Below are 25,145 nucleotides of genomic sequence, written 5' to 3'. Positions count from 1 at the left end.
GCCGTGTATTCGACGATGATGTATTCGGCACCAGTGGCGGAGGCGGGGTGGTCGCTGCTGCTGCGAGTGCTGCGAGTGCCAAGTCGAGTCGGAGCCCTGCGAAGTTCATCATGGCACCTCTGGAGATAATGTGGCGGTTGCTGTGCTTATTCCTGTTTGGAATATTATTTCAAGTCAAAGAGAATTTGTTTGCAGCGGCGGAATGGAACACGAAAGACTACATGAAGAAAGAGCATTCACTGGTAAAACCTTACCAAGGTATGCATTCTAAACGTTCCTACGCAGTTGGCAGTGTTGCTGAAACGAGTTATCTTTTTTTTCACCCGGCCCATGCGCTAGAGTTGCCTTGGAAGCATCACCCTTGCTGATCGTTGACTCGTAATATGAGGCTTTTCTGTAGGAGCTGTCAGACGTTGCCTGTGCGATCGCCGCGCTGAGTGACTCCGACAGAGAAACTTTTTTTTCTTTCTGTTTTGCGATCGCCGGTCAATGACATAGGGGTGGAGCTCGCTTTAAATCCTGGATCATTTACAATCTTCATATTAACTGGGACCGGTGCGCCAAGAATGAAGACCGTGGCAGTGATTTCTGTAACTAAATGGCTGTGAAATAACGGTGACGTTTAAGGAAACGTTGCAGGCTAAGCTGAGTTATGTACGCGTTCGTAGCGTGAGTGCTTTGCCGGTAAACGTAGAAAGTTTTATGGTTGGAATTGCGTCGCATGCAACACATAGGCTGTATAAAATACTTTTTCAGCTCTCCTTCACTTAGTGCAAGTCACTATTTTTTTTTTTTTTCTGTACTGATTTCATCAGTTCACTTTCAAGAAAATTACAGAAGTCGCTCAGAGGAAATGGTTGCTGTTCCTGCGGGGAAAGGACATCGCTGTACTTAACGCGACCTTTCTCGCGCTGCTTCCTTGTGCGTTCACCAGCAGCAGTGCACGGTTTCATGTTGCAGCGGGCGCTGCGTGGCGTCTTTTTTACCGTGATACAACTACTCCTGCCGCGTGATACGTGTTGTCAACGTGTGGTACACACGTCAGCGTGTGCGACTTCTGCGCATATAACACCTGCTTTAGTAGCGAGCTGCGGCGTCCTTCGGCTACAGAATCCGTACAGATTGTTGCTTTTGGCAAAGCTTTTTGATCATTTATTATTATTTGTATAGAGCATGCCTTTGAGCCTGCAATTTTAAAAAGTACTTGTTCTGCCCTAGAAATCTTTTGAATGCGTGACATTCGAGAACGCATTTTGCGCAATTGTGGTGTTGCTATTCGCCTTTTAGTGCCAATGTTGAGCGAGCGTGCTCGTGCACTCATCACGATGAGTTGAAGCTAAATTTTTGTGATTTTTTTATTTATGGGTATTGAACGACAGGATAACTGGTTCAGATGGCATCTGGTATGTTATATATGTTAGCGCTGATTGAGTTTTTCTGTGGTGCCTTTTGCTCATTGGCATGGTATCTTTCGGTTTAAGCAGTGTATGCAACAATGCAAACTGCAGCAAATGAATGCACAAGAGCAGAATGCACCTTGTGTAAATTGAAGTGCTGTAGCTAGCAGCTGTTATGTGTTATAGCAAAGTTTATGATTTGCAATTATATATCCCACACAATCCGCTTTTATTTTGCTTTTGCCCATGTACACGTGTAGTGCCCTTACCCATGTACAGCGGCAATTGCATTGTTCTGTTAAGATGATACCGCTTTGCCATTCTGTGACATTTTCTGGGGCCGTATTCTGAGATGATCATTTTTGGCGAGAGTGTCGCTTTGCTTGACGTAGAATCTTGTGTCCAGTGATTGAGGCGACCACTCAGCCACCTTTTCTGAACCACCCAATCAGTGAGCATTGAAAGCAAGATTTTGGCAATAACTCCAAGGGTGATTGTCTTAAAATAAGGCCCCTGGATTTATTTGTACGTACCAAAATGCCCGATAATGCACTCCCAAGAAGCTAGTGGTAATGGCGCTCAACTGCTGACCCGAAGGTCGCGGAATCGAATCCCGGCCGCCGCGGCTGCATTTTTGATGGAGGCGAAAATGTTTGAGGCCCGTGTACGTAGATTCAAGTGCACATTAAAGAACCCCAGGTGGTCAAAATTGCCGGAGCCCTCCACTACGGCGTCGCTCATAATCATATCGTGGTTTTGGGACGTTAAACCTCAGATATTATTATTATTACTCCCAAGAAGAATCTCTTTAATGAAGTGTGTGCTGAAATTATGTTTAAGGGCCAACTCTGGCATGGTTGCTGTAATAACATAATGTTATTAGTTAGCCTGGCAAGGAATAGAATGTCTTTATTCAGTGCCGATGTACAGATATATATGCTGATATGTGACATCACATGGATCACATGCAGATTGTCAGTCAGATATACATGCAGTAGAACATGCTGTGCTATCACAACTTCTTTCCGCTGAATTCAGCAATAATAATTTAGCTAGCATCCAGTAACCTCTAGCTTCAACTAACATTAACACGTTAAACATTTAACTATGCAACCTAAGAAAACATCTCAGCTCTGCCCATAGAACCGCAGCGCGCCTGCCCTTCCCCTGTGAAAGACAGTCATGCTGGCTGATTTCTGCTCGAAGTACTTCTTCTCGCCTAATGTAAATACTACGCACATTGAGAGTTAAAACGTTCGTTTTTGCCTAAAGTTTGGCCGAGCAGTGATGTCAGAACTCCTGATGAAATTTACCGGCATGTTCAAGTTTCTGGCCTAAAACCAGTGACGCAAATGTGTGTATGGCAAAGTCGACTACCTGAAACACTCGAGAAGTGCTTGATGTCACAAAAATGAGGACGTGCAATTGGATGAAGCATTTATGCAAATTATGTCTGGGAGGGACAGCGATGGTGGTGGGCGGAGCTGACATTTTTTCTTAGGTTGTAATTGAGTATAACATGCAGTGACCTCCAATGTCAAAATCAGTACGGCTGCCTGCGCACATGAGCATCTGCGATGCAGTTGGCACGGAAGACTCTGCTGAGTCCTTCGATGGTTTTGGAGCATAAAATTCCAGACATTAAAAAAGTCCTTTGGTACTGGCTGCTGTTTGTGTGTGGGTGGTGGTAATTCATTGTGCTCTAGTGCTTCGCTGCTAATGGGTTTGAAGCGAACCGGGACAGTCCAGGTCGGTCTTAAATTGACCTTGAATTTGTAGTAAAATATTTTGTATGAACCTTATTCGAAGTTGTGGCTGTCTCCACCCAACGCATCACTCTTGCCAGCGAGGGCCAATAGCAATGTTTTTTCCAGTTTCAGTGCCAAAACAACAACTCTTGCGAACTCTAACAGTACATCAACTTGTTAATTAAAATGTGATGATTTGCATGGAGGCTGCATTATATGTGCACTATCTGAATCTAGTAGGCTTTTTATGTGGTCTAATATTCCACTGGAGTTTACCTTTGAGACTTGCACATTTTCATTGCTGGTGGTTTCCTATGGCCTCTGTGTTGCTTTGAGACATTAAACCACAACAACAGGATTTATAGCACTTGAAGCAGCAATAAACCTGAAATAGGAATCTGTCCCTTTCAGTGCCCACCAGATAGCCTCACTGAGAGTTGGTTGCCCTTTCTAAGATTTCCACCTTGATGACATGAACCTACCACATATTTTGATGATGTTTTGCTGTACTTATATCTTATTGTGGCTGGCAGGCATGGTGACAAGGTTCTTGTTCTTTCCTTGCAGGAGCAGGTATGACTATTCCAAATTGGGACTTCTTAGGTCACACAATGGTGACCGGTTCATATATTCGACTAACACCTGATCAGCAGAGTGCAAAGGGTGCAATATGGAACAATATGGTAGGTGGCAAATGCTTTTATTGTCTGGTTTACCTGTCTTGTTCAACAGCATGTATTAAGATATCATTCAGATTTTAACCCTTTGAGATGCTTCATGCACAATTGTGTACACCACTTGTTTTTGCTAGTTGCATCGACTAGTGGCTAAGAAAGAGCAAGATACATTGTGCTTTGGATAAATTGAACCTCCTGCCTAATAAATGTGCTTTCATTTCACATCATTTTGCAGTATACTGTTGCATATGATCATTTTGCTGAAGGTACTACCATGTTCATTGAGTTGTTCGACGTGCCGCTTTCCGCAAGCCACATCAAAAGTATAATTTTTTTTTGCTTGAAGTGAACATGACCAAAAACAAGTTTACGCTATATTTCTAGCCTGAGATTTCCTTCTATTTATGCAAAAACAAAGCATAAACTACTTAAGGAGAAATATATATTTAATTTTAATTTAATTAATACTAATTACTGTAAAACGCTTAAATCAGCACATTATAACATTATTTTTGTTCCAGTAGAATATCGAGTGTCTTGAAATAATGTTGTGTCAATTTGACGTATATACAGACAGTTAATCATAGGTGGCATCTGAAAGGGTTAATTACGGAGATAGTGACTGTGGCAACAAATTTCGCCAAGTTGACAGTATTATATGATGAGCCTTGCTTATGAAAAAAGTCTGCGGAAGTGAATCTGCCCTTCTGCACTTCCCTGTAGCCCAGTTTTACCACCACCCCTTCATGTTCTAGAACATTCCTTCAACATGCCTGAACTCAAGAAAGATGGCGCAGCACTGCTCCCCAACAGAGGTCATTGACGTTTTGTGGCAGCTCTTAACATGCATAGCCTTTCCTTTAGTCGAGGAGTGGCATGGTACCCAACTAGGTAGAGCATAGGAAGAGCTTTGAGTCGAGGGTAATTTTAGAATGTGAGGGTTACTGTTTAAATCTTGAAACCAGCCAGCCAATCAACTTGTGATTAATCTAAGTGGAAACGTCTGTTAATGAAACATCATTCTCTTGCATACATTGTTACCCTCACTTCTTTTTGAAGTGTGATTAGATCATTTCATTTTTTAACAGAGAGCTGAGCTAGTTCGTAGGTATTCATGTTGAATAGACTGGGTGTGCAAACATGGACACACAAGAGAAGTCAAAACACCACAAACGCTGACTAACAACAAGAGTTGCAAGTCGGCATTTGTGGTGTCTTGACTACTCTCTTGTGTCTGTGTTTTCACGCCCAGTCTTTTTAACATAGATCATTTCTGTTCTCTCCAAGGCATAATGTGAGCAAATGGTCATTACAGAGCAAATATGCACTAATACATATATTTGGAACTGCTCATGCTGAGGTTTGGTACATGATTTATTATTTTTGAAGCTGTCTGATTTTTGTTGTGAATTCTATTTCTAGCCATGCAAATCCAAAAACTGGGAAATGCATGTGCACTTCAGAGTCCATGGCACTGGGAAGGACCTATATGGTGATGGCTTTGCAATTTGGTATGCAAAAGAAGCTTTGGAATTGGGTAAGTGCACTTGTTGGGGGAAAAAAACCAGCATTTGTGTTTGTCAGACTGTACAGTGGCAACAAGGCACATAATACTTCAATATTGATCTGAGTCTCGATGACAGGTTCCTGGCATGTGCAACTGTGTGCATGGACCTTCAAGCAGGCAATTGGTTAAAATTTCCTGAGTTGTGAGATTGCTCAGATCACTTGGGCATATTAAATGAGCCTACCTGGAAAAATTCCCTAATGATTGCTTACGATTTATGTTGCGACCGGTATATTTTGATCTGTCCCTCCTCGACAACCAGGTTGTTGCTACGATAGGGCAGCGTCGTACCCGGACTCCATTTGGTAGCATAGTCGAGTCTCCGGGTTGAGGAACTGATGCTAGCAAGTTGGGAAAACGATAACAAGCATGTTTACTGGCACTTTTTGTACACTCAATTACATAGTGACAAGGTAAGAGTTCCTCGACTAGCGAACTGGATGAGCCTGTTACCGAGGGCTCAGAGCCCCTTTTCTCACTTAGTACTGTCGTTTTAACCCCTCAGGCTGGCTCCTCCTTCCTGATGACCACCAATCACACACACGACACCACCCACCATGGCACAGCCCATTTCACTGTCGCTGAGGGGTCGTTGCACTCCTGAAACAACAAACGTCCGGCAGTCAACGACACACTTGTGGGGCTAGTCGGGAAACAGGTTACTCGGGCATGTTCATCTGCCTCTTCCCAGAAGGGTAGAAAAGGGTCTGCGGCGACTCCTGTCAAAACATACAGGTCAGGTCGTCCCGTCAGCACACCAATCTAAGTCCAGGTGGCCCATTGTGGAAACGTCACCACCTTGGACGTCCCTCTGTTAGGTCGAGATTCTTCCCATGGTCGGCCGTTTCTAGGATGGATGCAGGTGTTCTAGCAGTGTGAGAACGCATCGCTCGTCCATTCTCATGGTCAGCGCATCGCCACCGACTGTCAGTCATAACAATTGTGACATGGAAAATAAGTAGGCTAATAGTTATGCAGGTGCATAGTATTGACAGAAACCAGTCAGAAAATTTATGACATATGTTAGATTATGATGTCTTGTTTACAAAGTACATTGGCTGGTAATGAATGAAGTAATAAAATTGAAGAGCAAGTTTCTTTTAGCTAGAATTGAGTGTTATATTGCTTGATTGTTGTTAGTGTTTTGGTTAACACTTTCTGGTGTTTAACACTTTTTTTGTTTATTTTTATTCGTAATGTTTTTGTTCACGGGACTGCGCAAACAACTGTGCATACCTGTACATAAATTATTGTAGTTTTTAATGATCACTTATGGCAAACATATAACACACTAGTTAACCTCCAGTAGGTGCTTTGTCAGAGTTCATTGTCTTGTATTGGCCATCTACAATCTGGTCACGCTGCCAGGGCGTGAGCAAATCCAAATCAGGCAGGCCTGTCACTGGCATTGCCTGGAACAAGTTTATCTTGTAGTCGCTGATGAGAGTGAAGAGCAACGGTGCAGGGCTCCGAAGGGAAGCAAAGGAGAAAAAAAAACTGGGTTCTATAGTTAGGTTATCTAGCTAACGAGTCAGTCACCTCTCTATTCTCCTCCACATACCCTCGTTGCAACACTGGTGACCGGACATGATGCACATGCAGCTGATAATGCTGAAGTGCTCCAGTGTGTCTCAATCTGTGCCCATGCAAGTGCACAATGCATCATCAGGCAACTCATTAGGATGGCTGCTACGGTGCAGCCCTCCAAAGAACTTGCAAAACAATGCGCTGTGCATTTACGCAGGTACGATGCTATAGATTAAGACGAGTTAAGGCACTTGAGCACCATTCGCTGTGCGTGTGTAGCGTGGACACCTTTGGAGCTTTAGCTGTCAATGTAGTTAGAAGCCCTGAAGGCAGTGGGGCTTTGGTTAAAGGAGGCAATGTCATGTCATAACGATCAGCGTGAGCTGGCTTGACACAGTCAGGTGACATGACCTCCTGGCAGCCGCATGTGCCAGTGGTGACATGCTTGTCTCCACGGTGGGTGACCTTAGTTGGCCCGTCATATGGTGGCTGAAGGCGCCACCAAATGGCATTGTGTTGCACAATGACGTGTATGCACGACCTGTAAAAAAGAACTGTTGGGATACCGTTACACGGAGGAGAATAGAGGGATAACTTGTCAGAGGGCACATACAGCTCCTTGAAGCCCTTGAAATTGAAAGGTACATTTCCAAGGCCCTTGAAAGTCCTGTAATATTTTTATCTGCCCTTGAAAACCCTTGAATTTAGAGAGCGGTGAAGTCTTAATGTCCACAATACGTCCTGCTTTCTGTAGTAGATTAGCGTCAATCCAGCAAACTTTCCGTTTCAGAAGTAATACACTGGTGCAAATTCGCACACACTTTGTTTTGCAGGATGGGGAACAAACAAGCACCATTAATGAAGCAAAACACACATACTGGGGCTACGGCGCCCACATCCTCCAGGTGTTTGCACTGCTTTCTTCATGCCTTGTCCTATCATTCGTTTTGCTGCCCACCTGTCCATTTGCAATGTCTTGCTTTCTCTCCCTCTACTTACCTCCTCATGACATCACTCTGTCGCCTGCATTTATGCTGCTTTTTCCCCTGTCAAGCAAGCGGCGCACACTAAACTTATACACTCAATGAAGTGAAGCCCAGCTAATACAGCATAGACCGCTTATAACGTAAGTCGCCGGAGTCGCGAATATCTGCTTTATAAGCGGTACTGCACTATAACCAAAACAACATTTTTGAAAGGTTGCACGTGTACAAAACATGACCAACAGGCAGGCGCGCGATTCTGACTATCGTGGCATGCGACTGGGGTGTAAGTTTGCATCTGCTTACATTTGAAAATGTTGAACTGTTAGCGTCCGCGGACCTGCGGTGCCGACATAACGAACGCGGAAAAAATGCGCCGTCACGGGAAGTCGCCGCGGTAACACACTGCGCGTCCGCGATGTCGAAAACGGTGGCGACCACAAACCACCACTCGAGTGTTTCACACGCACGCCCGCGTTTTCGTAAAAGATGTAAGTCACCCCTTCTAAATGCAACAATTGCAAAATGTTTCATTGACTCGGCACCAAACCGCAACTTCTGTAGTCCGCGGCCGCCGACATGGCAGCTAGCGCTCGTTAGGCCTAGCGTGCGCGTTGCAACTTGGCATGCCACCGCGAGAAGCTTGCCCTAGGCAACACGGAGATCGGGAGTAGAAGACATCGCACTTGCGAGCTAAACCGAGGGCATCACGCGTGAAACGAAGTTTCGGTTCGCGATCGGGAGAACAGCCGCGGCAACTATCCTGAAAAAGTCTTTCAAGCTTGTAAGTCCGCCTGTTGGTGGCAAAGGCGAAAGCTCAATCGCGTCTCAAAGCATTGTTACTTGCGGGGGAATCGAGGTTGCACGCGCAATATCTGCGCTCTACGACGAAGCAACGACGAAGCGCGCATGTCAAGCGGCCGACGGGGGCAAAGGCTTCTCCGTCGGCCGCGCAACCGCTCCCCCTCCTCACACCACGCACCTGCGCCGGGCTGCTGTCCCCCACAGCCATCCCTTTTTTTTTTCTCTCCCCGCTCCTTGTTCGTTCGTTCCGCGTCCCCTCCTCCTTTGTAATGCCGTCGCCGCATCTCCGCTGAGAAGCACGCTCGCACCCTCGCATCTCTGAGAATGTTCCGGCAGCCGCATTATAACCGGTCTTTCATCTCGGGGGTCTGCACAATAAGCGGTATGCGTATACATGGAGTTCTATGGGAGAGTAAACGGGAGTCAGGAAAAACCGCATTATAGCCGGTACTGCACTGTACGCGGTTACGTTATAAGTGGTCTGAGCTGTACTATAGAAATCTCAGCAGGTGTTTCGAACATTTGTTGCGTTGCGAACTACATTAGATGTGATCTAGGCCAGACATTTCTGCAGTATAACAAGAATATATGTATATTATAAGTGCAATAATATTAGTCATAATTTTAAAAGGTTATAGTAAAAAAATCCTCCTTTGGATGCTGTATTTTAGTTTTTGAGAAACCCGTGACAGGGCCTTGAAAGTCCTTGAATATTCTTGAATTTTTGCCTTTGAAACCTGTACGAACCCTGTAGTGTGTGTCCCAACTTTAGTTTAATTTTTTTCAACCTCATCAGGCTGATGCATGTGTTCGTCTTTTGTCACTTCACGTATGAGGCAGCAACACACGACTGGTCAAGAGCAGAGTCCGACAAACTTGGTGCACTCCTCAGGAAGGTTACCAAGAGGGTCCTGGGAATGCCCATACACACCAGCACCGAGTGTCTTCTAGAGCTTGGTATTCACAAGAGAGAGCGCATTTAGTGAAGCTATCTACTACAAGGTCGGGGAGGAAGATTGTGCAGGAGCTGGACCAACACCCAATGGAGATTAGACACAAGTTCAAGATCAGGGAAAACGTCATGGCATCTCCTATACCAACAAACATGCATCCAGAGCACAACATTAACAGAAGACTAGCAAGATCAGGTCTCAAACGAGCAAAGAGAGGTCGCCTTTGTCGATGCGGCTTCCCACGCCAGTCGGCAGGCTTTTGCGGCTGTGGTGATCGATGGGACTGGCCGGGTCGTCAACGCAGCGACGATCAGGATGAAAGACCCAATTATAGCGGAACAAGTTGCCATTGCATTAGCTCTCACCATAGAAGATATCGAAATTATCTACAGTGATTCAAGCGCAGCACTACGGGCCTTCGCAAAGGGCACGGTCTCAGAAGAAACACTAAGAATACTACTACAAGGCAAGGAAATCACATATCACCTGCCGAGTTGGTTCCCGGCTCACCTTGGACAAATCAAAGACTCCCCTCCCAACCTCAGTGAAGCAGCACACGAGGCGGTGCAAGGCCTCGTAAACCGCGCCTCCCCTGGCATGCATTCTAACGGTGAAGGGGATAACTGGGAAATTCCCACAACATATAACGAGCTTGCTATTCAGGAGGATTTTCCCTCCACCTCACAAAAATCTCACTAGGCCCCAAGCACTTGCATTAAGGCTATTTCTGAAGTTTCTGAAATTTCAAACCAAGACGTATCCTAGCTTGAAAATGTTGAGCATCATTTTCCCTGAATTATATCCAAGTAATCTCTGCCCACATTGTGGGGAAATAGCTTCACTAGACCACATGCTCTGGCAGCGTGTCAAACTTGCTCATTTACCTAACATCACCTCTGCCAGATGGGAGACGGCAATCCACAGCCCGTCCTTGGCAGACAACTCTGGGCTGTCCACTAAGCCCACGAAGCGGCTGAGGGTTTCAGTCCCCACGTGGGAGCGGCCCGCGACACAGTGATCTGTGTCTTGCAGGACCCAATAAGAGTTTATCCAATCCAATCTCACCGCCCTTCGGGACCCCTTGCTGTTCTCCTCGCTCTAGATACTAGGTCAGATGCATGCAATAAAGCATCTTATCATGTGGCAGGAAAAAGTGCCTGAAGTGTAGAACTTGCCTCAAAGCTCTTTTTGCATCAGTACGCCCCATCCATATACAATAAAACCTTGTTAATGCAAAGTCACCGGTACTGTGAAAAATCTTCGAGTTAAGTGGGTTTTCGAATTAATGAAACATACAAAAAGCAGGGTGCAAGGAACTGTGAATTACTGAAAGTAAACAGAGGTGGTCGTTTGCTGTGCCTGCTAGTTTGCAGCTCAAGGGTTATGTTTTCGAGCAATACCCGGTCCCAATTTTGCTGCAAACCCGGGGAAACGGAGGGCCTCGCTGCAGCCTGCTCAAAAAAAAAAAAAAAAAAAAACCGGTCTCATGGTCAACTGAAATGCACTTCTGCGGAAAAGAAGACGTGCTTCACTGCTGCACAGTGGTGACACGCAGGCAGCATGTCGCCTGCTCCTCGCAGCTTCAGCACCAAAAAAGTGTGCCATGCGAATTGCGCACAGCCATCGCGCAAGGAGAATCGAGTAGGAAAATGTGTGCAGTGGAAAGTGTCGCTACTTTCCTAGATCAAGGGGCTTTAGCCTGCCTGGCTCACTCTCGCATGCACAGTGTGGCCAGCTCCTAGATGACCACTGCAGTCTGAACTATTTGTAGCATATAAGGGCCTTGCCCATTTCTTTCGCATTACAGTAGATGTGAAATTAATTGCAACTCCATAGACTTTCTTAAGGAAGTTCGATACGAGTTGTGCAAAAACACAACAGATTGCTTGTATTTGCAAGGTTCACGAGTGTGTGGCCATTGCAAACCAAACTTGGAGCAGCAGATGTGCTCCCCAACGTGTATACGTACTGACGTGGTACGCATACACATTGACCCTACATTTTACCTTCATCAGGAACTGCCATGGTGTGAACCCCTTGGTACAACAGGGGTTGGAACTTAGAAACCTTAGAGATATTTCTGTCCTCATTTCACATTTTTCTGTGGCTATCTCGAATCTATAACTTTATAGTAGCCTAGTTCTTTATAATTGATTCTTTTCATGTCTGAGTGCTTTCCATTTTCTTCAGTTCTGTGTCACTATTTATTGAGTGGATTCTTGTTTATTACAGGACCAGTATTTGGTAGCAAAGATAAATTTTCCGGTTTGGGAATATTTTTTGACACATATGCCAACCAAAATGGCCCACATAATGTAAGCATTCTTCTGTCAATGTTTGTGAGAGTGCATTTTGTAGAGCTATGTTTGGAGTTGGCAGATGAGTCTTGCTGATATATTGTTCATATGCATGGTAGAAAATTGAACTGAGCTTCTCTTGCAGTTAGCATTTTGCACAAGTGACTTCATTAGATGTGACTGAAGATGTGCTTACATTTATATCGCTGTGGCTGTTTTGCAAATTTCTGAAATCGGAACTATGAACATTGCATGCAGGGAACTGCAAGTACGATTTTGTACATATGTATGATAGTAAAGTAAAACAATAAATCAGTTTAGATTGATAAGTTGTACACTGATAACTCTGCCATTAACTTCACCATCACAGGTTAATTAATAATGTGAAAATCAAGATCTGAGTTTATAGTATTTTTAAATGTCGCTCTGAATCACTGCACGTGACGTGTGGATTTCAAAGTGTATCTTTAGTATTTTGGCAACATTGGCTACACGAAATTTCCTGAAACTTGGTCTGTTAAGTCTATGGCCCCCTCAGAAGACTATGTACTTCATTTTTACTGAGTAGGAACTATGTAGGACCTAGTAGATGCCATCAAAATCTATGATGTCACGACGTTTGGTGCGGGAATTTCAAGGTGGTGTCTCCACTCGCATTTTATTTTTGCACGTTTTATCACTTGCCAAGCATCTTGTGGCAAGCGTGGTGATTTTGGAATTGTGAAAGAGTAATTTACTAATATGAGAAAAGTCGTTTTTCTCTTTAATGTCCCTTCAATTGCAGTTGGACAATTGATCACCTTTCTGTTTAGTGCTTTGGTGATAATTTTCTTAAGATGATTTATTGGTTCAAGATGGCTTTGCAAGCTGCCCTCTGCACCATAGCCTTGATATTAAGTCCACAATTTTTTCAAAGGTTTGTTCTATACAGGGTCTATAGTGTTCCATTTTCTGAGCTTGTGCGTGTAAATGAATCCTGCTGAGTAACGCAAAAGGTGATTAAACAAGTAAAAAGTTACCTCACCTCATAATAAAGTTTTCCACCAGCTTCTGAAACTATGTTGCTTTTTCCTGTTTCCTGAGATAGTATGGTTTAATAGTTTAAGCTTTTCCAGACATTGAAAAATGTGCTACAAAAAACTTGCTTTTCTACCTTGTCTCAAATGCTAGTGGAAGCTTTGGTGTAAGTTTGCTGTAAATGAGCCTGTCTCAAGAAAGCTTTGTGTGCTTGCTTGTTTCACATTAGGTCACGTAATGAACTAGAATAAGCAAAAGCAGTAATCTTTAATTAATACTATGATGCTGCTTTGTATTACCGTATGCCCATTAATCGGATATCAAACGCACTAGTTCACTTGTTTCATTCACTACGTGCGAAGTCATTTTCTGTTCATATACTGCATTTGCAAATAATTCGAACAACTTACATTTTAAATTTAAAATTTTCAGCCCTTTGTTTTGTGCATTTGAAGGGCCTTTAAAAATGACTTGTAGAAGGCTAATATGAAGCAGTAATTTTAATTCAAAATTAAGTTACTTTTAAAACATCATCACATACCTTTAAGGGGCCCTGCATCATTCTTCAACATGGTCTGAAAACGTTGCTGATCCATTGTCAAAGCTCCCGTCAACATGAGCAAATATTATTGCACTGCTTGTAACACTTTTGTGTTATTAAAAATAGCCAAAAATCGCTTGCTGTCTCCTTAGCAATGTTGTCACCAACTATGCAGCGAGCTAGACAGGTAGAGTACTGACAGGTTAAAAGTATACCGACCGCTATGCTTGTGATAACCGCGTCATATCGCTGCAAATCGCGCCGGTAATGTTGGCTCTGATCAAGCCAAAATTATGCCAAACTGTAGACGCTAGAAACAAAAGTATGTGCATTACTTAAACTAAATTTTTGCATTTCATTTGATGAGTACTGTACTAACTGATTTCTTGATCACAAGAACATTGTCAGTAATAGTATTATTGCTGATATTTAGGTAAGTAAATAAAAAGCTTACCTGTAATATCACAAGGACCGAAAGATATTTTATATTTGCTCTTTTGGCCTTGATTGAAGGGTGTCTGCTTAATGTTTCATATTTTCCTACATTCATGTGAAGTGGCACCCAGTGTAGTACTACATGCGTGCTCTTTGAAACCCTACATGCCTTAATTGGTAATTTTGGTCATACTGAACCTACATAGATGGTACTTATTGTTGCATGTGGTCACTGCAAAATTACTGGTATGGTTGCCAGTGCACACTAGCTCTTTTGCATCCTCGTGAGCTGTACACCTTGGCAGACATCGTTTCAGATTTAGCTGATTGACAGTTCCTTAATGCTTTTTGTGATGGGGGTAATGTGCATGTGTTTTTTTACTGTGTTATAGTCTGACATTTGATTATCTCTTCTCCTGTAGCATGGTCACCCCTATATTTCTGCAATGGTCAACAATGGATCACTGTCATACGACCATGACCGGGATGGCACCCACACTGAACTAGCTGGGTGTGAGGCCAAATTTAGAAATGTTGATCATGATACTCATGTTGTCATCCGCTATGAAAATGATGTCCTTACAGTAAGTGTGCCTTCTGCAATTTTTTACCTTGACTGTTCAACCTATGCAAGGTAGGGTTAAACTGGATGCGGGCATTAACGGCACAAAAGGTACAATAGATGAGGATGTAGAACACGGAACTATCAACTCGTTTAGCGCCACTGAAAGAAGGCCCTTATGAACTGTAGAACATAGCAAGGCTTTTCAGGCATCTTGCAAACATACTACATGGAAGAGCCACAGATAAGGGCCGCTGAATTGAAGACAATGAGAAAAATTGAATTGGTGCTGATTGCTAGTTGATAACCATCTTGGTTGCATTTGAACTAATGGTGTAATATAGGTTATAAATACCCTTTTACCCAAGCTTCATGATGCAGTGTTATTTCATTTACTATGTGCAATGTGATATTGATTGCATCATGATACCTTTGCTATGTATGTGTATGTGCACTATTGCTGTATATAAATACCCCCCCCCCTTACTGTAACACCCATTGGCCAATATGTAGGTAAATGAATAAATAGAAAACTTAGAGGACGCTTGCTCTTCACCTTCAAGAGTAGAATGCAATAGCGTAATGGGACTCTGTTCGCATCGCCTTCTCAATCGCTAGCCTGGCTTCATTTCCCAGTGGACACCTAAACTGTTCTGCAAAGAAAGGAACTCCTGTGCGCCTCTAAATAGGCCCTTTCAAACCATACTGGAATGCCTACTGCAAGTACAGTTGCAAAGCGCCCACTACGACATAATTCTTCCTTTTGCGAGTTGGCAAGGTACCCATTACGCGTCTGTGAGGCAACACGTGCACCAGCGCAGCTGCACATAATGATACTGTTGTTGATAATGATAATTGATTACGCCTGTGTGCTTTGCAATTGGTGGGCCTTTAAACCAACCACTCGTGCAATTCACATGTTTTGATGCCTAATGTGATTCTACACTTCTGCCACGCAATATTACCTGTGTTAATGACACTCCACACACTACATAACATTCATATAGTGTTTTTTTCCAAAGCAATTTTGAGCACCGGCGTAGCTCTGTGGTAGAACACCTGCCTGCCACACAGAAGTCCTGGGTTCAATTTCCTCTCAAACTGAATATTTTTTATTTCTTGATTTGCATCTATCTCGAATTTTCGCTCACGGACAACAGCGCAGACACCGGAATTTCTGCGAAACGAGGTCTTTTAACGCCATCATGTTAATGCAGTGTATTTTAACCCACGATGGTGGCTTAGTGTGTATGGCATTGCACTTGTACTAAGCACTGGATCGCATACCAGCCATGGCGGCCACATTTTGAGGGGGGGGGGAATGCAAAAATGCCCCTGTATTATGCAATGGGAGAACATTAAAGAACCCCAAGTGGTCAAATTAATCTGCAGTGTGCACATAGCAATGTGCTTCATGATTGTATACTAGTTTCGACACATTAAACCCCAGTAAGTAATTTCTAAAACATATGTATTCTTTGCACAAGTCACTAAATAAATTTGATATGAAATGCATCGTGTAACCCTTTTTAAGCTTAAAATTTGTTAAAGTATGAGGTTTAACAACCAAAACCTAGATATAATTGATGCACACTGTATTAGAGGGTTCTGCACAAAATTTGACCAACTGGTGCTCTTGTGCACCCAACACATGGCAATGATGGCATCTTTGTGAGCATTTTTGCAGTCAACCCAGTCAGAGTGCAGCCGGTCCTGCTGGGAATTAAGCCCATGCCTGCGTGCTTAGCACACAGTCCCATAGCTGCTAAGCCACCACAGCAGATGTTAAGTAGCTTGAGCAAAAGATTTCTTTGCAAGACTGCCAAGTCACAAGTGAAGTCCTACAGGCAGATGGGGACAGGACATGTAGAATGCATATGTTTTTTTTTTTCTCTGGAAATAGAGTTCCTATCGATATTTCGAAGTAATCTTCAAGTTTTGGATTGGAGTGGCTACTAATAGCCAAGTTAGCAGCCGCTTATTCTTTCTGCAAAAAGGGCCAGAATTGATGAGCCTTTTTAAATGCATGCCATTTGTCAGTTGCATGTCTACAGATATTCTTAACCAACTTTGTCATGTAAACCCAAATCGGGTGTGGTACTGTCAAAGGAAAAGAGATTTTGTTTTTAAGTGGCAAGGATTTCCTTTAGTCAATTTAGCTTTTGTGGTCCCTTAGAAGCAGTGCTAGAAGCCTGCCTGGACATCACTTATGAGTTTATCTGCATCTTTCAGTGAGCCTCAAAGGCTTTGTCTATTGTAGAGGTAAGCGCATTTGTGCTCTAGAAAATCCTATGTACATCAAGGTGATGAATAGTACATTTATATACAATGTGGTAAAAGCAGGACCTCCATGTTCTTACTTGATGTCTAGTTTTGTGTTTAGTCATGCCCATATTACTAGTCTCTGAGATCGACGATCATGATGGCACAAGCAATCTGAGTGTGAGCATAACAGGGTACAGAGGAGAACGGCATAGCATTCTCAAGATTTTGCAGTCGAAGAAAAGTTGATTCTATGTTTTTGTGAATGTTCACTAGTATATAATCTTTTGTATCCACAAAACCTGCCATGTATTCATTTAGTTTTCTTTTTTACGCTGCTGTAGGTGGCAACTGACATAGAAGGAAAAAATGCTTGGAAGGAGTGCTTCACGGTGAAGGGTGTTCAACTGCCAACGCATTATTATTTTGGGGCATCTGCAGTCACTGGCGATCTTTCAGGTGACATTTCTTTCATAGGTGTTTAGTAATGCTCATCTAGAGGTCGGGTATTTTTCCTTAATTCGCAACACTGCCACCATGGTACAGTGTCGACCCTTGTGAACACACAACTTGCCAAGATTCAGGGATGCAACAGCTGTGCCAATTGCGCCAATTTGATACACTTCCTTATTTTTGCACCATGCTGAGCCAAAACCGTGAAATTGGTTAAAATTGCGCCACGCTGCGCCAAAATGCCCGACCAGGTTAAAATTTTCTCAGTTGCGCAAATTTGAGCAAGAAATGGAGGCCGCGTTGGTCATCTGCAGTGTGGGCATTGTCATCCAATACAGACGCGCAGACCCTAATCCTAACCCCTCGCGAAAAAAAAAACTCAGTTTCACCGCAAGGACGAAGCAATGAATGCGATAGGAACAAATTGTAATGTTATACGAAGTCAGGCTGGCAGCAAACTCTTTTGTATCCGATCTCTCGTAACTCTACAAAATGTTGGTGTAAGAGAATACGGCCGCTCCAGGGAAAGATGCTCTTTCTGTACAGTGTCTTCGCATTGACAGCGCAGCACGTAGCAGGATATACGAGCCGCCCGCTGATGGCTGATGGCTGCCGAGATAGCGCGCGCGCCAGCGATCGCGACCGCGGCCTTAGAATCAAAGTTCAAAGTTGCTACTCGAGCGACAGCCCCCCCCCCGCCCCCTCTCGCGTCTTTTCATGCTCGTTCAAGACGGGTGGGGCGTTTCGTCTATGCTCTGATGGCAGGCTTCCCGAGCGGAGTGGTGTTATCGCATACGCCCTCCGACGACGGAGATGGGCCGGCTCGTTTGATATCTCCTTCAGCCGCGTTCGTCGCCCGCATTCGCGCGCTTTTACCCGCGGTAGAACATACTATGCCCAGGGATATGTTATCACTTTGGACTTTATACGGGAGATGACGGCAAAAACTCGTCGAGAGTGTCCATATAGTTGCTATCGCAATAGAGAAAGACATAGTTCTGCAGAGCGCTTTTTAAGCCACTTTTGCCGCAGTACACTGGTGTCCTGCGGGAAAGCATGTCGAGATTTAGATGGGGCTATTAGTACTATAGCTGTCAGGGACACAGCACATTTTGTTCCTTAATTACTCATTCGTGCATGCGCCGTGTAATTACAAGTACTAGTATGATCGCTCACGCCTACAAAATTATTGGCAATCATTTGGAGCTGCTGTGTATGGTGTTTCTGCGGCCTTCAGAAACAGTAGACAAAAGCGTATGCCAGTTTTCTTTTTTCGCTACCCCCACTTGCTCCTGCTTTACGAATCTCCCAAATTTCCAGGTTGCCAGCTTCGCAGGTCCACATAAGCATTTCCAGTGTCTGTCGAATTATTTGACAGGTCCTGCAAATGCTGATGTGGACTTAGTCACTGTTCGCACTGTGGGGTGGCTCAACACGCTGCTTATATTGAAATAACAGTGTTCACGTGCACTGTGCATGAATTAGCTGATGTTGAATGGTTTTTACATATTTTTGTTTTCGTTTTTAAGAATAAGCCTTCTTTGTTATACTGCTCCAAATTTGGGATTTCGGGCTAAAAAGTTCAGGGTTTTTTATCGTAACCTGCTCCAAATTTGGATTTTTTTGCTCCAAAAGCAACATTTTGCTGCTCCAAAAATTGCTCCAAATCCTATTTCGGCTGTTGCATCCCTGCAAGATTTTGGAAAATTGTACCATTGGGGCTATACTATGACCATGGTCGCTGGATTAAAGCGCACAAGGAGCAGGCCTGCTGCGTGCGCTGAAAGCTGCGGGAGTGGCCTAGTTCTTTTGAGTTCCACCGTGGCACCACTGGTCGACAGTGAGAAGCGCTAGGGTAGCGGCGCGTGGCTGGCGCTCACAGGCTCACAGTGCTGCAAGCAGACATGTCGAATTCGATACATGCTCAGTGCTTTGTACAACAGGACATTTTCTCTAGTGGCGAATGACTTCCCTTTCCTGCGTGCATCGGAGTGGCTTTGATTAAGCATGCCCATCTCTGTGACACTCAACTTTTTTCCAGCCCCCCCCCCCCCCCTCCCCTCTGGCAGTGAATATCCCAATTTTAGTAGTCCCTAGGTTTGCAGGCATGTAGGTAGCAGCATTTGATTGCCAAAATGTACATAGTGATACTCTTAAGATTGGACAACTGTTATGGGACAGAAAATTTGTTTTTCAGTTTCTCATTTATTTTTGTTCTGGTGTCAGATTATCCTATTTTCTTTCACTGACTTCCTTGGTAGTCCATGTTTAAGTTTATGTGTATTAGTGCTATGTAAACATAGTGGCAGTTCACTTGTGCCTCTTCTTTACACTTTCAGATTGTGTTCACTTTTCATAAGACACACAAAGTCTTTGAAAGCTTGAAGTCATTAACAACACACGAGACACACGCAATGTCAATGTCAGGTTGCTCAAAGGTTATTCCTTTTTTTTTAAGGTGCACCAACTTGCCCTACAAGTTCTAAACTTGAAGTCACTGTCGTGGTATACAAATAAGTACTCTTCACTGACTGTGGTATTATTGTGACCTTTGCAGATAATCATGACATCATTTCTATGAAGCTATATGAGATTGATGTTCCAAATGAGGTATGCATTCACTTCCACCTATGAATAAAACCTAACCTTTTGCTGTGCTGGTTTCAAACTGCAGCTTTATGTTGTCATTTTTCCTTTCATGCAGAAACAGGGTGAAACTGAAGATAGGTCAAAGATTGTGCCTGCTGCATCATATTTTACACCACCAAGAGGTATGGTGCATAGTGGTAGACATTTCATTTTTCCCGTGGGGGCAAGCGGCCAGTCCACTTTGCCATGCCTCTCCCCTGCTAATGTCTCACAGTATATAGTATTTTTATACATGTGGGTGTTACAAGCCTGAACCATCATGTGGTTAAAGGGGCCCTCCACACAATTCAGCCCCCCCCCCCCCCATTTTTTACTCGCGGGTTGCATAGACTGAAGTATGGACAGATTAGTACAGCAAGAATGGCAGCGATAGGGGCATGCAGTCCGAAGTTAATTGGTCTAGAAAATTCCAAATACAAGAAAAAAAAAGTCAACCCTCAACTCTATTTTTGCGGGGTCACATGACCACGTTGCACTCGCCTGTGACGATAAAGCGTGTGGCCAATGAAATGAGCTGAAACCTCCTACATAGGCAATGACGATCTGGCTATACCCTCTGGATCGGGTCGCCTGTGTTCAATGCGCGGCTAGCCTGAACAATGTTCAAAAATAGGAAAAAAAACACCTAATAAACGAACACCCACACAAAAAGCAAATGTGTTCACATTGTTCTATGAATTGTTCCATTGCGTCACTTGTCAGAGCACCGCCAAGGAATCACCGCGGCGCCCATACCACCACCAGTGTTCTAACCGTTGTTTAGCAATTTCCACTTGCGTGCTGTGCTTTCACGCTGGTCCTCACTTTTGACAAAACCGAGTGCAGTCCGTAGTAATGCTGTCTTGGAGGGCAGGTGAATGCCCGAACACTGGATGACTATGTTCTCGGTTGTCTCCTCTGCTGCATTGCAAAGGATGCATTGTGTCTGCAGAGCGTCAACATAGTGTGCCTTCCAGTATTGAGTACATAGTGCTCCAGACCGTGCCTCCGCCAACAAACCACTTTCTTGTGAATTGTTGAAAAAAACCTTCCTGGGCAATGTCCCTCTTCCCCATCATATGCACAGTCATAGACTACTTCTTATCAGCCGCTTTCACCCATTCTTCCGTTTCCTGCTGCCGCACCAGCTGTCGTGTACTGACTGCTGGCACTGCTGCCTTCACATCACCCTGCATGGGTTCCAGACAGACAGTGGGGAAGTGATACCAGTCTCGCAGGCTGCGTGTGCGCTGTGCCCACCTTGTTGAGTGGCTGAGATGGCATGCACCCAGACCTCTCGCGCGAGATTGGTACTTGGGCTGGTACATGCAGGCGCATGAAGCGCTCGTGCATTGCCTTGGCCATCCCTTCACAAGCCATGAAGGAGGACCACCCTATGTCTTGGGCTCCTGTCCAGAGATAGACCACCGCCAGTGCCAGAATACATCAGACTAATCTTCCTGTCACCCACGTGTTCTTGACCGTCCGATTGCACTCGTGTCCACTGCTGCTCTTCACACATCACTCCAATGCCACCGCCCCAGTGTTCTGCGCTCTGTCTGTTGTAGCCTTCCCAATGGTCTCCTCAACAGGTCTTTCTTCCTCACATAAGTGAGCCTCTGTCACAGCACAGACTGACACCTGCTGTTCCATAATCTGCTTGCTCCTCCCACTTTATCGCACTTCGACCTCCTTGTGTATTTAGGAAGCCAACTGCAGCTGTACTCTGCTTGTGCCAAGTCCAATGAGACCCCACTACGATGTCTTCTTCTTCCTTTTTTGTTCAGACTCTTGTTCAGATTCACTGCCATCAATGCTACATTCTGACCATCTACACCTTTTCCTATCCGCGGTAACTGTGGAGGTCGGTGTGTGGAGGGCTGCCATGTCTCCACACCTACGGGCATTTGCCCATCTGCTTAAGGATCTCGCCCAGTGCTGTAATCGGCTGTTTGTTGGACTGTGGGCTTCCCATCCGCACCTGTGGGTGAGCCCTCCTTTCCATCATTGGTGGAGGTATTCCTAAAAAAGAACATATGCGGTGCCTAAGCTTCTTCCCCAACCACTGTGCTATTTCTCTTGTGTAGTGTCCATTCTTGTGTGTCCTTTGCCCAAATTCAACATATGGGCCCAGCTCCTGACATGCTGCTTTCACATGTTCATTCCAACACTGACTCCTTATCTTTTTCTTCCTCTTCTGTGTGGAATTCTGGATTTGCATATACAAGATAGTGGTTCTGTGGGTAGTCAATTGTCCATTGTTTTATCTTCTTCCTACATAGGGGTAGCTCGCACACCATTGTTGCCTGTTCAGCCCAATGTATTGATGACGCCATTGCCATAGTAACAAAAAATGTGGTGTCTGACCACGCCATTTTGTTTACACAGTAAGGCTGTTTGAAGTGAGCTACCCTGACTTGTCAGAATTTGAGCGGGCGCTACTGCTTCGAAGTGAGGCCTTGTCCGCCGTTCCTTACAAAGACACATGTCACTCCCTCCTCTCATTCCAAGAAGGGAATTTGTGAACGACAAGGGCGGTGAAGCACGGTTGCCCCTAGCATACCGGGACTGCGCAAAGTTGTTTCACTGGTTGTTCAGTAAGCTGCCTGAAGTACAAGGGTGTAGCAACATGAATTCAACGAAGGGGATTACATGCACCACTTCAGCAACAATCAAGAGCGTCCTGCACATGCACAACGAGGCAGCTTGCAAACGTACAGAAGCAACAGGAGGGAAGAGAGAGAAGCCTTTCGTATGGACATCCGCAACCGCGCAAGCAAAAACGCCAGAGGCAAAATGGCAGCCAGCGCCTCTTTGTAGTTGTGGTGATCTTTTATTGTTGTGACATCATCTATTTGGTGTTCAATGAAAAAGCACAGAAAAGAAAAACGAAACCCAATAGCAATCTGTCTTGATGCCACACCACAATCTAACATTGCATTTATACAATCATAGGCCTGCGTGCTTCTCTGTCATTTCCACCCGCAATAGTTCTGGTGAGCGCCACTACGCGTTAATGCAGTCTGCAGCGATATAGTGGCTTTATTGCGTGAATAAAATACTAAATCATTTGATATTGGTGCTTAGACCATGCCAAAATTATCCCCAGCCATCAGTTTAAACAAACCACACACAAAAAAAAAAAGTGCTTCAGAAGTGTTGTGAGGGCCCCCTTTAATGTACATGTCATAGTGAGGGGGAGGGACACTGGATTCTGAGCTCACTCCCCTAGTTGTCTTGGTATGCGACAATGTCTTATCGCAGGAAGGTTACCTTGACAACTTCACATTCTTGTAAATTGATCTTTGCCTTCATGGCAGAATTTGTAATATGATGAAATGCTAGAAGTGAATTGACCAACCAGAACACAGGAAATATTAATCAGGTTCAGCCTTAAGGCTAGAAAAAACAGTGCAGCTGATGTAATTGTCTATTTGTACGCAGACCACGTGGATGACCCACCACCTGCCCTGTCTGGAACCAAGCTCTTCCTCATTGTGCTGTGTGCTATCCTTGGGCTTGTCTTGTGTATCATAGTAGGCTTTGTGCTCTTCCAGAAACAACAGGAAACTTCCAGAAAGAGGTTCTACTGATAACAAGTTTTCTGCCAATATGAAGTTCATTTGGGGAAAAGGATCATCAGAGTAGAAGCCTCATCATTCATTGAGTTTGTTCCACAGTGGCATCTATTTCTTATTACTTTTACACATCATGATGCCAATTTTGAGGATGTTTTCATTGCTTTCATGAGTGATTGCAAGACTGTGGGTGTGAATGGGAAAATGCTGCATTGCTGCTGCTTTGTATAAAGTGGCCGTGATTTACAGAATGCATTGGCATTCAGCATATACCAAGCTGGGTTTCACTCATCACATTAAACTGCTGTGTCTTGCTACAATCGAGAACGTTTGGGCATTCATTGTTATGGGCATGATCTGTGTTTTTCACGAGGATGTGAATAAAATCTGGAACTTTTATTTTTCTGGCTCTGTAGTTTACATCAACACTGCATCCGGTGAAGCTGTTCCTTAACAACTTCCACATGCTGGGCGCTGGAAGAGGGAACAGAGTGAATACGTGTATGTTCTGCACACTGCCATGACCATACCATTTCTGTATTGCATCTGCCCTGCAAAGAAGGAAAAAATATTATGGCACCGCTGGGCATTAACGTGAGAATACGCGTACAACACGAGACGACGTAAACAGAGGTTTACACGGGGGACTCGTCAGACACTGGCTGAGACACCCCTTAACAGCTGCGGTATCGATAATCGTTGAAAAATTTGTACACTTACTGAAGTTGCAAGGTGGTGACGAGGTTCTGCATTTTGCACAGGTTCTTGAAATGAAAGAACAGACGAGTTATGAGCGAAACAGGCAAAGCGCTCTGCTTACCACTTCGGAGTTGTGCAAAGCGTGCTCTTGTAATGCGAAATTCCTGGCAGTATGCATCAGTGTCTGCAAGAAACAAGCACTTGGCTTCCTTGCACGCACATCGAAAGTGATACACCGTCTTACCTCGCTACTTTTTGATCCTTTGACTACCTGCCTCGCTAACGACCCAACGCTGTTCACATTCACTTGTATGCGATCACACAGGCGCTCCTTCGACTCCACGAAGAGGCTACGAGCACTGGATGCAGAGCTTGTCATTTTCTAGGCGTGACGGAAATTCAGGCATCTACTTGAGCGCAACGGTGCAGTCGTACCTGAAACAGAGGTCGAGGCTTTCAAACTAGCAGACAAAACAGAAAGGGCAACCACAACAGCAGCTACACCTCGGGTACAAGTTATGCTACCGTTTTTACTTCCCTATTGATCGCCTTTCCTTTTGCAAATATTTTCTGACGCTTAAGCAAAACGTTGGCTTAAGCTTACCCTCTTTTTGCCCCAATCCGACTCAGTCCGTCCATGCCCCGTTGTTACCGTTGGTTCCACCGGTTCCGCTTCAAAGTAGCTTCGAAGGTACTTCACAAAAAAGCATCCGAGACATCTGAGAAGTGGCCGTAGGCATCATCATCATTCAACCGTCAACGTTTCCATTTAAAAACATAAGCTACGCTCAACAAATGCATAAACAAATGTAACTAGTTTATCGACAGATACATTACAGTGAAATTATGTTATATAAGCACAGCTTCTATGAACGTGCTCTCGCTTCCGCAAGTGGGAATTGGTCAAGAGTACGGTTAGGTTACTACGGTAGCTCTGACGGTTTTACGGCCGTTACGGACAACCACGGTGCGGCATACAGCAACAACAAAACAAACGCCTTTTACGGCGATAAGCCA

General features: G+C 44.4%; 2 protein-coding genes across 4 annotated transcripts; one reads left to right on the top strand and one right to left on the bottom strand.

Moving 5' to 3' along the window:
- Positions 1–49: 49 nt before the first annotated feature.
- LOC119379375 (vesicular integral-membrane protein VIP36) lies at positions 50–23,836 on the top strand. Its single transcript, XM_037648688.2, has 9 exons — positions 50–258; positions 3,713–3,828; positions 5,245–5,359; positions 11,889–11,971; positions 14,369–14,530; positions 17,115–17,229; positions 19,781–19,833; positions 19,928–19,994; positions 23,296–23,836. Exons 1-9 carry the CDS (start codon positions 111–113, stop codon positions 23,442–23,444), a joined length of 1,008 nt encoding a protein of 335 aa, XP_037504616.1. The 5' UTR covers positions 50–110; the 3' UTR covers positions 23,445–23,836.
- On the bottom strand, positions 23,792–24,899 carry LOC119379376 (uncharacterized). 3 transcript variants are annotated; one of them, XM_037648690.2, is made up of 6 exons: positions 24,733–24,898; positions 24,373–24,563; positions 24,250–24,312; positions 24,150–24,193; positions 23,960–23,980; positions 23,792–23,903 (listed from the first exon to the last, which is right to left on the bottom strand). In XM_037648690.2, exons 2-6 carry the CDS (start codon positions 24,505–24,507, stop codon positions 23,852–23,854), a joined length of 315 nt encoding a protein of 104 aa, XP_037504618.1. In that variant the 5' UTR covers positions 24,508–24,563; positions 24,733–24,898; the 3' UTR covers positions 23,792–23,851. The 3 variants fall into 3 exon arrangements, with proteins under 3 accessions (XP_037504618.1, XP_037504619.1, XP_049267913.1); XM_037648691.2 differs by having other exon boundaries at positions 24,654–24,862; XM_049411956.1 differs by lacking the exon at positions 23,960–23,980 and having other exon boundaries at positions 24,733–24,899.
- Positions 24,900–25,145: the final 246 nt, after the last annotated feature.

The sequence above is a fragment of the Rhipicephalus sanguineus genome, chromosome 1 (assembly GCF_013339695.2).
Source record: "Rhipicephalus sanguineus isolate Rsan-2018 chromosome 1, BIME_Rsan_1.4, whole genome shotgun sequence".
In the NCBI taxonomy this organism is placed as follows: Eukaryota; Metazoa; Arthropoda; class Arachnida; order Ixodida; family Ixodidae; genus Rhipicephalus; species Rhipicephalus sanguineus.
Note: the sequence above shows the minus strand (reverse complement) of the source record. Positions and strands in the feature narration are given on the sequence as shown.